The following is a 13,622-nucleotide window of genomic DNA, read 5'->3' on the forward strand; positions in this document are numbered from 1 at the left end:
CGCGGCCCAGTCCCTCCTTAATTAGCCGCGGCCAAAGCCGCTCATTAGCGGCGGCCGGTGCCGGGCGGGCTCCCCGCGGAGGCGGGCGGGAGCGGGCGGGGAGCGCTGCCGGCCATGGGGGTGCGGACCGCGGCACCGGCAGCAGCGGCAGCAGGAGCGGGGCTGGAACCGGAGCCCGAGCCCGGGCGGAGCCGGCGGCGGGATGGGGCAGCGGGGGGTCTCGGCCGTGCTGCTCCTGGCCCTGGGTAAGGCTGCCCGGGCGGGGGTCGCGGAGGGGTGTGCCCGGGCGGGGGTCTGGGGTGCCCGGGCTGCGGAGGGGCCGCTTCCGCGGTGGCGTGTGGGGTGTGCGGGGCGGTGCGGGGTCCCCGCCCTCCTCCCTGGGTCGTTGCTTTGCATCCTTTCTTGGGGGGAGTTCTGGCTGCCGGTGCTGAGCTGGCCGCGCCCCCCGCCTGTCCCTGTCCCTGTCCCTGTCCCTGCCCCTGCCCTCCGCCCCGCGCCGGGGGTGCCGGGGCTGGGGGCGGGTGAGCAGCCCGGGCAGGCTGGGAGCGGGACACCCCGACGGTCCCGCAGCGGCTGCCTGTCCCGGCAGGGCGGTACTTCAGGCTCTCTGCAAACGCAGGCAGGGCTGGGCAAGGGCGAGGGAATTCACACGGTTCGTGTGCGGCCTGCGTGGGAGGGGGAGCTCGCCGTGCCTGGGTGGGCACCGGCACTGTGGCAGCCCAGGGATGCCCAGGTCACCCAGGGAGGGAAGGAGGGCTCTGTCCCCAAAGGTCGCGGTGCTCACGCCGACCCCCTCGGTGGCTGGCAGGGCACCTGGCCGGGCTGCTGGCATCGGGGACCGCCTGCGCCAACGTTTACCAAGGCTTCTCGGACTGCGTCCTCAAGCTGGGGGAAAACATGGCCACGTACGAGGAGGCGGAGGGCATCGAGCTGCAGGGGCTGCCCCGCGTCTGTGGGTGAGTACGGTGCCGCGCCAGGACCCCCCGCGTGTCCCACCCCGCGGGGCCAGCCCCTGGAGGAGGGAGGGTTAGGGGGGGTTATCTGCGGGGCACGGCCAGGTGCCTTTTTGGCACAGCCCCTGTGCCGGCTGCTGCCGCCTGGGCTCTTCTCGGGCTGCGCCCCCGCATCCCGCCGGTGCGTGCACACCTGCTCCCCGACCTTGCTCCGGTTTCAGACCCGTGAGCTCCCCCCGTCTGGCCGCTGCACAGCTCCAGCTGCAGTTTGCAACCCTTGGCGATGGCTCCAGCCCCCAGGACTCGTCCCGTCCCTCCCCGCACGCCCGGGGCTGGTGGGAGCCGAGCCCCTCCACCGCCCCTGGGCACCCGGGTTTCAGCCAGCGACTCGCCTGCGGCTGGGCTGCCCCAGCGCTGCAGGGAGCTGCGTAACGAGGGGTGGCGTTGGGCAGGTTTGGGGAGAGGGCTGCTTAAAAAGCCAGCGAGCAGAAGCGGTGAAGTGGGGGACCCGCTCTTTATTCCACCTTCTCCGTGGGACGGCGTGCTCGGGATGGACAGCCTCTCTGGGACATGGCTGCAGGCTGGGCTGAAATGGGAAGGGCTCTGGTTTGGGCTGCAACACAGGCTTTGCTTTGAAAATGTGGCTTCTTGGTGTTAGAAAACAGTGGTGTGTGCAGCCCAGCCGTGCTGTGTGTGACTGCTGGAGGAGTGACTCCTTCGCTGAAACTCACATGTTGACGTTTTTTTTTTTACTGGCTCTGGGGTACAAACCATCACGGAACAGGTCCTGGGATCTTCCCCACCAGCAGGGCTGGGGCTATGCACCTTCTGGGACACACCAGCTTCTCCTGCTGCTCCTGGTGCATGGCTTGCCGTGGCTGGAGGAAAAAGGTGATGACATCCCAGCTTCCTGCCAGGAAATATTTCTGAATTATTAGCCTTCTCCACTGCCATCTGCTTTCCTGGTGCCATGGTCCCCTCTCCAGGAGCATGGGAGAGGGACGGATGTGGAGCTGGGAGCCAGCATGGGGGTGGTGGCATCTCGGCTCTGGGTGCGTGATGCTGCCCCAGAGCCACGCTGGGCAAGTTGCCCGACAGCAGCCTGCCTGGCTGAGCAGATGGAGGCTGTGAAGGGTGAAGCATTGGGAATTACCATCCCAGCTGAAAGCAGAACCAGGCAGGAGCCATCATCCCCTTCCACCTTCCCCCAGCCATCCTTTGCCGGAGGACACGGGCCAGGTTTAACTCTCACCTGGCAGAGCTGCCTTCTGCTGCTGCTGCAGCTCGGGAGCAAGCGTGGGAAGTTACTCAGGTTGGCACCAGCTTTTCTCGTTATCTGGGGACATTTATTCTGCCACAGTGACTCGGTTTAATGAACTCCCTCACAGCTGGCATTCTGACGTAAGCCCCAGTAGGAAAACTAAGCAGAGTGCTCGCGTCCACGTGTCTGCACAAGGTGTTGTCTCCAGCACAGGGCACTTGGACAAAACGGAGCTGCTCCTTTCCTGTGCACAGGGTCCCTGCTCGGCTGGCCAGGCTTCATCTCCTTCCTGAGGGGTGGCACGTGTGCCTGGTGTCCTGGCAGGATGGGGAAGGTGGCAGAGCAATTCCTTCTGTCCTCCAGGCAGTCCCCAGCTTGCAGGTCAATTATGGCCGGGAGGTGGTGCCCAGCCCCAGCAAATGTGGGACAGGACAGCAAAGCTGAGGTGGAGGGGAGGGCAGGAGGGTGCCTCAGGGTGTGAGGTGCTCTGTGCTGTGGGCTGGCAGAGGCCAGGGAGCCCGCTGGGACCCAGGGGGGTGCCGACTGCGGCTGGTCCCTGCCCTGCCCCAGTGCTGGGTGCCAGGACATGTGTTGCGCCAAAGAAGCTGCAATATGGAATGCTTTTGGGAAGCTCCTTTCAGGTAAAAGAAACTCTCTTTGAAAGAAGTCATGGCAGGAAGGTTAATGGCAAGTGTGGCATAGAGCCTTATTTGTCCCTTGGGGAAGTTTTTGTTTTGGACAGGAGCCAGAGGAGAGGATGGCCCATGGCATTTGCTGAGACTTGGAGGCTCCTGCTGTTTTATTTTGTGTGTTTGTACCTACAAAAGAGACCTCACCTGTGAATTCAGCTGTGCTGGGACTCATGCGCATGCAGCAGCCTGCCAGGCTGTGGGTGCCCACCTCATCGCAGCACCTACAGCAGCCTTTGGGGAGTTTGATACAGATATTCAGCAGCTGAAAAAAATCAGGCAGGGTTGCCTGTTCTTGTCCTCCCTATGCTGGGTCAGGGGACGCGGCCCAGCCTGGTGCCTGTTGTCCTTGTCCCCAGACAGCTGGAGCCGCCCCTCCCTGCTCAGCTTGGCACCTGTGGGAGGGAGCTCGTTGGGAAGGGCTCAAACCCAGCTTCTTCACAGCCACCATGCTTCTTCACCGAAGGGAAGGAAGGAGCTCAGGGAGGGGATAAAGCCTTGGCAGGATGGATACTGGCCTGGATAAATGCGGTGCAGGGTCATCCTGCGTGGTGCTGGCCCCGGAGTGCTGGACTGGTGGGGTGGTGTCCACTGTACCCCTCCTGGTAGTCTTCTCAGGGCTGCGGTTTTCAGCTCTGTTTCTGCCAGGGTTTTTCCCTGCCTGGTTCTAGCTCCGGACCTGAAAAATAAAATCCAAGTTGCTGTCCCCAGGGGAGGCAGCCAAGGGGGTCTCCAGCAAGCAGCTCCCAGTTTATTCCCGCAGGGCCACAGGTTATCGTTGCCTGTCGTCTTGTTTTCCCCTGGTGCTCCCCAAGAGCCTCTTTCAACTGAGTGACTTCTACTCGCCCAGGGTAATACCCAGCAGATAAATGGAGAAGTGTCTAATGAGAACACAGCGAATAACTCCTCCTGCCCATGCCCGAGTTACAACGCTGAGATGGTCTGCGGGAGCCGCTGTCCTTCTCCTCGCTTTGTCCTCACGTTTTGCCCTTGACTCAGCTTGGAGAGCGCCATGAATGAAACGCGCTGGGCCTTTGTTTGCAGCCTGTTTCAGATACTCAGGGTGCTCGGTGCTGAAGGGAAACATTTGTTGATGGGAAATAATGGATTTTATTGAGTTCCAGAGGAGAGAAAAAAAAAAAAGGCATTAAATAATTTCAGTGCGTTTTGAGGTTTGGAGTTTTAGCCAAGAAGCTCTGGGAGACGATGGAGGGGATGAGTAGTCTGGGCAACTTGCACAAAACAGAGGCTGTGGCTGCTGGAAGGGCGGGCTCGGGGGAACAAGGCTCTGCCTGGCATCTTGGTGCTGTGCTACCGCAAAGGGACTGACGGTGTGGTGTCTCCCCTGGCTGCAGGTACTGGGATGAATTTCACACGTGTGCCCTGACGGCGCTCTGGGAGTGCCAGAAGGAAGCAGCGGCCATCTGGGAGATGCTGAGAAGAGAGTCTCGAAAAATCAAATTTCAAGGCAGCTTGTTTGACCTCTGCAGCCCCAGCACAGCCCAAAGTTTTGCCTGGACCCACGTTCCCAATGCTTCCATCCTCAGCATCCCCCTCATCGTCACTTGGCTGAACTTATAAACTGCAGCCCTGTGAGCGTCACAACAAAGGTGGTGGCAGCAGCTGTCGTGGCATCTTTCTGATCATTTTTCCAAGTCTTTGAGGAATATACTGTGTGGTGCCCAGCGACCACTTGGCTCCATCCTGCACCTACAAGACACGGAAGAGCTTGGCAGCATCTCCTGGGTTTTGCTGTTTCTCTGTAATTTGGAGTAACGCTTGTCCCCTTCTGCCCCAAGGCACAGGTGCAGATCTGGCTGACTGCAGAATTCGGGAACTTGTAGATACAGGGCAAAAGATTTGGGGGAAAAAAAAAGGATAAATTGGTTGTGAATGCTGGATTCTTTTGCCCTCTTCTATGGCTACTGGAAGGAAACCCGTTTACTTTGCTGACTCTTTCCACCAGATCAACTCTCTAGACTTTTGATTTGGGCACTGCAAACAAGATGGGCATTTCTGCCACTGATTTGTGAGGTGCAGGGGGTGGTGTGGGTCCTGTCAAAGGCAGAAAGGAGACCTTACCGCCCTGTACTGGCGTTTTTTCTTTGAGGACATGGTGAAGTCCCTGCTGAAGAACAATCACAGGTGCATGACCTCTTCTCTTGCACACATCTGGATTCCTGAGTAATTCCCATGTTATGTGTAAATCCCTTTTCTAAGGAAAGAGAGGGCAAAAATATTTGGGGGAAGAGGAAGCAGCAAGCTAGCACAACAAAAAGGATTTAGAGCAACTCTTTTGCTTTAAAGCTTTCTCCAGAGGTACCTGTAAGCAGCTCTGTGGGTGGCAGTGTGTAATTCCAGAGTATTAAAGTTTGTTGTAGAGCCTCCAGAATGGTAGAATTTATTTGTCCTGCCTCCAATAGCACAGTCTCTTCTTGCCTCCTTTGTGGCTCACAGTGTGTTAGTTTTACAGCTTGAGAGGAAGCATGAAAGTATTTGCAATAGAGAGGTGCTGGCAAGTGATTCCTGGGTATGTTAGAAAAATGCAACAATATTATTGGGTGGTACAAGGGAGTTCTGTGTTTTCAGGATGCTGATGAAGCTCTGTGCCCAGCCTGGCTGCACAGGGCCATAGGAGCTATAACTAGCAGGGCATTTCAGTCCAGCTTTCCTAGATCTGTCACACATCGCTTTGGCTGTTTCCACAGGTTGTTTGGCCCCTTACCAGGGCACTTGCTTTGCCTTCAGCAGGGGCAGGCAGCTGCTAACAGCGAAGGATAGCCCCGTGCAGAGCTGGGGAAGCTCACAGCTCCTCATGGTCCTGAGGAACACCAAACAAGGACCTCGCACTGATGGTTTGAGCGCTGTCTCGGGAGTGGGCACAGCAGTAGAGACCACCAGCTGTAAATGGATCGGTGTCCCCAAACCTGAAAATGTGCTTTACAGGGTGAGCAGGGGATCTGGGGCCCCAGAGATCCCACTGGATGCTTTAGAGGTGTGTGGGCAAGCTTCTCCTACAGCAAAGGATCTTTTTACCAACAGTGCTGTTGGGCTTTTTAATGATGGATCACGCTGTTCTCCTTTGGCATTCACATATTCTTCCTCTTACCTTCCCTAGCACTTAACACTCTGCTCTTGCAGCAGCAGGAGGGAACGAATAAATTGAGGCAAATTCCAAGAAATAAGTCAGGGAGGAGCAGCTGGTGTTCAGACAGCACTTCAGTGCGAGGCACCAAGGCGTTCTACAGACAACAGAGTTATTACTTGTGTACTCGGCATCTCGGGCACAAAGCCTTAAGATAAGCACTGGGGAAAGGGTGAACCAGAGCACTGCAGAACCAGGAGTGAAGCACTCGGTTGCTTTGGGTTTTTTCTTATTCTGCTCCAACAGCAGTGTATGCTGTTCGATCCTGTTCCCGCCCTCCCCCGTTATTTCTTCTCCTGCCTGTGGTTTGAAGCTGGTGGGTATGGTGTGCAACCAAGGCTGGAGTCTTTTTGGATCCAAATCCTGTACCTGCTCTTAATTTAGAGTAGGTGTTTACTGCCTTCAGCAAAACAAATAAGCACAATCCCCCGAAATCCCACAACCCTTAGCTTCTTTTTGGATTTGGCATCTTCCTCTCTGTCAGAATTTTCTACTTTTAAACAGCTTTGGGGAAGGGGAATATAAAAGTTTCAGCAGAGATTTCCAAGAAGTCTTCGTTTTGGAAAAACCATGGATGCAAATGGCTAGCTGACGCTACCGCTGTCTCCATGAAGAGCAGGTGTTGAGGCGTATCTTCCCTGGAAGCAAATCCCTCAACTCTATTGCACACAAAACCCAAAGATTCATTAAGAAACAAAGACCATCTGCCACCATTCTGGTACGGAGCAGCAGATTTTTTTTTTTTTTAAAGCCAAAGGTGCTCCTAAGTCTGACTGAAAGCGAGTGAGTGAAAATTAGGTCTCACAGTATGGGAGTGATGAGCTTCAGTGGTTCCCTCCTCAATCAATATTTCATTTTTAGCAGAACTTCCCCTATGACTAGGACAATTACAGCAGATTTCCTTTAAAAAAAAAAGAAAAAAAGTAATATACAGATTCAGTTCTCAAAGGCAAAGTCAGCAGACTTTCAGAAGCAGTTTCTAATCCTACAGCAGGCTTCATGGTGCCGCAGTGCAGCTCGCTGGATGTCCCGCAGACTCAAGTGTCAAATCGACATTTGTCAAGGGTAGTTCGTGTGGCCTTGCTCTGAGTGTCTCCAGATACAAAGCTGCACCCCGACTTCACCCCTCTGGCAAGGGAGGCTGCTGAAGCAGTTACAGCACATGTCCTGTATTCAGAAAGTAAGGAGGTAAGTGTTCCTCTGGTCCGAAGTTTTCATCCCTGTCCTTACAGGGGAACAAAGACAGCACCTCTTTAATGTGGTCTCACAGCAACTCTGGGATCAGCTGCCCGTTCTCCTTTAAGGAAGGCGATGAATGTGGCTTTCCCTCTGCTCTCTCATGTTCCCCGTAATTAGCCTTCTAGCTCACATCCGCCTGAAGACCACCCCTGAAGAACACAGGAGTTCACACCGCGCTTTGGTGTGGTGTTGAGCCTTGAATTAAACCTGCAAACTCTCCCTGTGCAGGATTGGGATGTTCTTTCTCAATAATAGCAACAAAAAGCAGGAGAGGACAAAATGACCCTGAAAGAGGCTTAAAATAACGACTGACACCAAGGCAGTGTTTGTCAGCCCCAAGGCAGAGCGTGCCTTCTGCTGCTGCGCCCTGATCCCAACCGCACACACGCTCACCGCTCTTTTCTGAAGGAGATACTGGCACCTACTGGAAGACCAGTTTATATCTAGGCTGACGGTGACTGGAAGGCAGGCAAGTATCCTTACATACGAGAAAGGAGCAGATTTGGAGAGGGGGTGAACTGCCTTGCTGACTGCACAGCAGAGCTCCAGGGGAAGCCCTCGGAAGTGACCTCTGGGTGGCCCTCCAGGAAAGCGTTGGCTCCTGCCCAGAAAAAAAAGACTTGTGTAAACTCTTGCCTCTGAAAGACGGCTGCTGTCCTAAAGCGGTGCTTCCAGGGGGTTTTGGTCAGGGAGAGGTCCTGGCGGAGCCTCAGAATCTGAACCGTTCTGTCTAAACAAATGGAACCGGGGATCCTCCTCTGCGGCAGAGCCGCCAAGTCTTTAAAGCATCAGGGCGTTACCCTGCCTCCCTCTGTAGTTCCCGAATACAGAGCAGGAGCTGAAGTACAGCTCCCTCGGTAACAAAAGTCAAAAGAGCAGCCTCAAAGAGTTTATCAGCTTCTGCATCTCGAATCATCTCACCACTTTGCAACAAGCTGAATTAGCAAACAATTTATGCAGATTAACACTTACAAATATTACCATACAAAGGGAAGTTACTGCAGCCAGATGCTGCACAGGAGAAAATCTGTCTTTAGGACTGGCTTTGGCCTCGTTTGGGCTCACACAAACCAGCCACCGCTCAGCAGAAACCAGGCAGGACGCGGGTCTGCAGGCTTGGGCGGGGGGATCTGGAGGAACCAGGTGGCTTTGGCCCCTCAGCAGCACGGTGGTGTTCCTGCCTGCCCACAGGCGAGGGTTATTTGAAGTGCCTCTAAAGAAAGGCACAGCCTGTTCTTTTGAGAAACCAGCAGCACTTAACTAAACATCACCTCTACCAGGCCAGCTCTGTCGCTAGACTTCTGAAGTCTGGCAGGAAGACCCGGACAAGTGGGAAGAGCAGCGTGGCTCCAGGACACCTTTGCAGGCTTCCCAGGACAGCTCCAGCCCCAGGCTGAGCATGTGGAGACCCTGGATTGCTGACACTCCTCCCGAAGTGAGGATCATGCTGGCCAACTTCCCAAGACAGCACTCACGGATGCCTTCATTGCAGAGGTATGAAATATTTATTGTAGGAAATTTTACGTGCCCTAGACAGCGGGCATCTTACAGCCCTGTGTTCTCTGGCCTTACCCTTCCGTTGCCGTGATACTGACACTCATGGTATTTCTTGAAGCGCTCAGCTCCCCAGGAGAACCGTAACACTCTCACAGCGACATGATGTTTTTATTATTACAAAAGATTTCTTCAGCAAACTGCTGTCTGACATCTCTATGTATTAAACACGGAAACAGCAAACCAACCCATCTAACATTATAGGTTATTTAGGGTCTCAGCTGGTGATTCAGGTACGTACAACTATTTCCTTTCTCCCCATCCATTCACTTCCCTGACTTTTTTTCCAACCAAAGCCCAAACAAGTTCCAGATTGGAAGCAGCAGCTCCCAGCCCCACTGCTCGCTGTGCCAGCTCCCGCAAGAAGAGCTGACCATTGCATTACCCATGCGGGGAACTCCCACATTTGTTAAATTCCAGATGCTCCTCACGCATCAAGTTTTGCTACCTGGCTTTTAACAGTCTCACGAGTCAAGAGTTTAGGAGCACACCCGCCCGACAGTCATACGAAATGCTTTGTGTTAACAAAATAAACCTCTGCTCCCCCGTTGTCGGCTGATGCCAGAAGAGATGCTCACACTCATGCAAGTCACCGAGGTCCCAAAACCAAACAAACAAAAGTCTAACCAGACCTGCTGTGCTTCTTCAGTGGATTCTCAGGCATTAGATGCGCTTGTGCTGGAAACAATGACATAACGCAGCATGTTGGCGCCAGAGCGAGTCTATACATTGGATTTGGGGGCAGAATTGAGGGGGATTTCTCTGAGTTCTATCCTCATGCAGAGGTACTCCCCGATGGCGGCCATCAGCGCGGTGCACACGATGTGCACCAGCCACCACGTCAGGGTGGAGGGAAAGCGCGAGTTATAAATCCAGCAGCCCAGGAGGTGGAAGAAGTGAACTGTGACGGTGAAATCCAGGCACTGCTTTCCTCGGCGGATGAAGTACAGCAAGCCCAGAGCACTGCAGAAGAAAACCAGAGATTAACAAACGAACTGTGCCATGCCTAGGGAGAAGGGCATACAGCAAGAGCCATCAGCAGTTGTCACGGCTGATTATTTAGCTGTTTTAAAACTTAAGATGTTTTAAGCGTAGCTGGTTTCTGACCTCTCTCCTGGCCGCTGCAGCAAGACTTACGTGCTTACAGCTTTTTGATTACTTATTAATTCATTTTAATCAATTTAAAAAAAGTGATGGGAGGGAAATGAGCTTTTAGCACAGAGCGCCAGGCAGGATTTTTTAAACTATCTCCTCCAGTAATCCTTGCCCAGTGGCAAAATCCATTCTTGTTTACAGATCAGTGTTCACTGAGATCCGTTAAGTCTAACTTTTGGTAAAATCTCTCACAGAAGCCAATCTCATGTCCAGATGAGAAACCGAGGCAGCGAAATGACTTATCCAGGCTGTGGAAAGTCAGGAGTCAGCAGTTCCCAACTGCCCTCAGCAGATGTGCTTGACCAGGCACGGGGCTTTTGGGAGATGTTTTGAGAGAGGCAGTATGTCACGTTGAATTCTCTTAAAAAGCTTAATGTTAAGGAGAAGACACGGGTGCTCCGGCTAGCTGCCGACTTACCAAGTGAGCGCGTTGAGGATGAAAGCCATCATGGAGAGCCTCCCCGGCGGGGTTGAGAAGCCTAAAATCTACACGTGACTATTAGTAGGAAACCACGGCACAAATCACAGCCCACAGCACGTAATCTCCTCCCGTGGCCCAGCCGTGGCGGCACGGCCCTGCGCGGATTATGGCCTCTAAGTTACGGCAGTCCTTCTAAGAGGTCTGTCTGTCTGTCTGCGGGTACCTACAGAAAAGGGACAGGTCTGTTTCTATACTGAGGGGTACTGCCTCCACACGGTGTGGAGTGTGCGTGTCTCCCTACTGGGGTTATATATGGGGGAGCTGTCTTTGTACTGGGGGTGCCTATACAGGGTACCTGTCTCAATACCGGGTGTACCCCCTATTCAAAGGGAAGCGACCGCCTCCATACCGGGGGCACCCGCAGACAGCGGGTCTGTCTGCATGCAGGGGGGCGGCTCCATGGGGTGGGGGAGCACTGCCTCTACACCGGGGTGCTATCCACAGCGGGGGGGGGGGGGGGGGGGGGGCTGTCTCTAATACCGGGGCGTGCCTACGCGGGGAGAGGGGTCTGCCTCCCCCAGGGGAGCCCCCGAGCGAGGCGCCCCCCCCCCCCCCCCCCCCCGAGCGAGGCGCCCCCCCCCCCCCCCCGAGGGGCCTGTGCCCACGGCGGCTCCCCGGGGCCCGGCGCCCTCACCTCGTCGCTGAAGACCTGGTGGAGGGAGGGCCCGGTCCTGCCCAGGGTGCCGAGGAGGGCGAGCCAGAGCCCGAGCGAGCTGTAGTAGCCCGCCTGCAGCAGCACCATCTGCGCCACGATGAGCGCCGGGTCCCACACGTAGCTGCGGAACTGCGCCGCCATCGCCCGCCCGCCCCAGCGCGCCGGAAGGGGCGGCCGCCGCCGCCGCCCGGCAGCGCCCCCTAGCGCGGCGGAGGGCGCGGCCGTCCCTCCCGGGGCCGCGGGGCTGACCCCTGACCCCGACCCCCGCCCTCCGACCCGGCGCTGGCCGCGACGTGGCGGGCGGTCGGCCCGGCCCCGCGGCCGGGGGGTCGCCAAGCCGGCGGGGGGGTAGGGGGTCCCGCTGCTTTCCGCCCCCCCGCTGTAAGGCAGGTAAGCGCCGGGCCGCGGGTCGGCCCCCGGCGAGCTGAGCCCGCCGGTTACCGCGGCCTGGCTCCGCGCAGGGCCGGTGGGGGGGCCCGGCAGGGCTTGCCGGGAGCCTCGGGCCTTCGGCAGGGCTGCGGTGCCGCCCTGAGCAGCCGGAGCGCGGAGCCGGTCTCCCCGGGAGGCCACAGCGCGCGTTTGGTTTATTACCAAGGAGAAGTTTCTCGGCAGCGGGTTTTGGGTGGGCGCTGCCTGCCCGGGGTCGGCACCCGGCTCTGCCTCACGCTGGGCTGCTCCGGGCCGTGCCCACCTCCTGCGCCGTGCCGGGCTGCGTTTGTTTCAGTGGGTTCAATAGTTTGGCTGAGCAGCGCTTGCTAAAAAGACACAGATACCGAATGTACGAGAAATTATTGTTCTGGGGTATTTCCTTTCTTCTCTAGGCCAGTGCCTGTAGGTGCCGAGACAGTTGGTGCTGCTGCCCAGCTGCACTCAGTTTAGCTTTAGGCCGTAGGGCACCAAGTTGTTACGAGTCCTGGTGTGCCCTGGCAGCACCTCTCCGTTACAGGGCTGGTTGTCTGGGGGGCTTGGCTTCTTTTGGGAGGTTTCTGGTACGTGGTGGTTTCTTTTTTTTATGCCTTGTAAAGTGGCCAGGTGCCAGAGTCCCTCATACTCAGCTGTTCCCCCTGTGTGATCTGCACTTGGCTGCTGGGGCTTCTTTTAGTGGCCTCAATAAGCTATCCTGCTTGGCTTCAGATATGAGAATTGTTGCTATCTGAATACTAAAATCCTCAAGGCTGCATGGGACAAAGGAGCATGTTGGAGAGAAGTCCTTTGCTGGAAAAAGGAGAGGAGGCACCCCTGGGCTGCTCCAGTGGATGGGGGAGTTGCCACAGAGCTCTTGTCACCTGGAAAAGAGAGGAGGAGGACAAAGGGGGAACCCAACTTTTATGGGACGTGGTAGCATCACATCAGTTGCGGGTGTGGAATATTTCTGGCTATAGATTATGATCTCTGATGACGTTTTTTCCATGTCCCCATATGGGAAGTTCCCTATGCAGCATTGCTGCCTGTTTTCCCTTCCTCGTTCTGTGGATGTCACTGTGTCAAGGCAGGTTTGACACCTTTTCCTCCCTGTTCCCAGACCTGCTGCTCCTAGAAAGGATTGTGCAAGGCAGAGGTGGCACCCAGCAGACCTGGGCCACCACTGCTGAGTTCTGACTTGGTCCTTCGGAGAATTTGGCTTTGCAGAAGCTTACCAGCCTCAGCCGGTGCAGAAATGAACACTGGGAAATCCCAGCCCTATCAGGGCTGTCTGCTGACAGCGCATTACTGAGCATCAGTTGTGAGACTCAACATTTCCTCTGTCAACTCTTAGTAGAAATTGGTTTCCTTTCCTGAAATCTGCTGTGCTTAGTTCTCTTGAGATGTGCAAGCCACTGCTTAGATGCTAGTTTTCAAGCTTTATAGGACTGACTTTGCTTTGCCAGGAAAAATTTTGGTTGTTTAGTCACAACCGACTAGAACTCCAAGCTAATGTAAGGTGGGACTGTTGGTATAATTGCTGTGTGTTTTTCCACAGCCAGAGTCATCAGAACAATATTTCTGATTTGTCCAGTAGTCCCTGGGATCACAAGGTACGAGCTGGTGTTTTGGGAGGTGCCGACTCGAATTCCTGCCGAATTTGAGACTCCTCCCTTCTTGGTCGTTGCCCCTTAACTGAAGGGATCGGCATGGCAGCAGTCACGTCAGCCGGGTGAGCTGGGGCTCCCCCCGCCTGGGGCGGGCAGTGCACCCCCACGGACGGCGGAGCGCTGTGGCACAAGGACGTGTGTGCTGGAGTGAGCTCAGCCCGGTTCGTGAGCTCATTTCCTGGCTGACGTGTTGCGTGCTCACATCTGTTCGCCTGTGCTCCTGACTTGGGCTCTCCCTCCTCTCCGGGCTGCTCCAGCTTTGGAAACCTGTCCTTCTCCTGGAAGAGAGGGTGTTCTCCCCACGGGGAGCCTCGCCCCACACCCCTGCTCTATGGGAAGGGTTTAAAGTGGACCTGGAAAACAAACATCATTGGGGAATTAAGTGGCTGCCCTGGTTTCAGCTGGGATAGAGTTAATT

The 13,622-nt window shown here is 55.8% G+C and overlaps 2 protein-coding genes across 2 annotated transcripts; one reads left to right on the forward strand and one right to left on the reverse strand.

Moving 5' to 3' along the window:
- The first annotated feature begins 202 nt into the window (after positions 1-202).
- LOC147414217 (neuritin-like) lies at positions 203-4,484 on the forward strand. The gene is made up of 3 exons (XM_086474910.1): positions 203-245; positions 809-956; positions 4,259-4,484. Exons 1-3 carry the CDS (start codon positions 203-205, stop codon positions 4,482-4,484), a joined length of 417 nt encoding a protein of 138 aa, XP_086331036.1.
- Positions 4,485-8,935: 4,451 nt separating this feature from the next.
- SYS1 (SYS1 golgi trafficking protein) lies at positions 8,936-11,273 on the reverse strand. The gene is made up of 3 exons (XM_086474808.1): positions 11,112-11,273; positions 10,415-10,482; positions 8,936-9,804 (listed from the first exon to the last, which is right to left on the reverse strand). The coding sequence occupies exons 1-3, from the start codon at positions 11,271-11,273 to the stop codon at positions 9,564-9,566; spliced, it is 471 nt and encodes a 156-aa protein (XP_086330934.1). The 3' UTR covers positions 8,936-9,563.
- Between the last annotated feature and the right edge of the window lie 2,349 nt (positions 11,274-13,622).

This window comes from Leptosomus discolor, chromosome 17, assembly GCF_034619465.1.
Source record: "Leptosomus discolor isolate bLepDis1 chromosome 17, bLepDis1.hap2, whole genome shotgun sequence".
Lineage (NCBI taxonomy): Eukaryota > Metazoa > Chordata > Aves > Leptosomiformes > Leptosomidae > Leptosomus > Leptosomus discolor.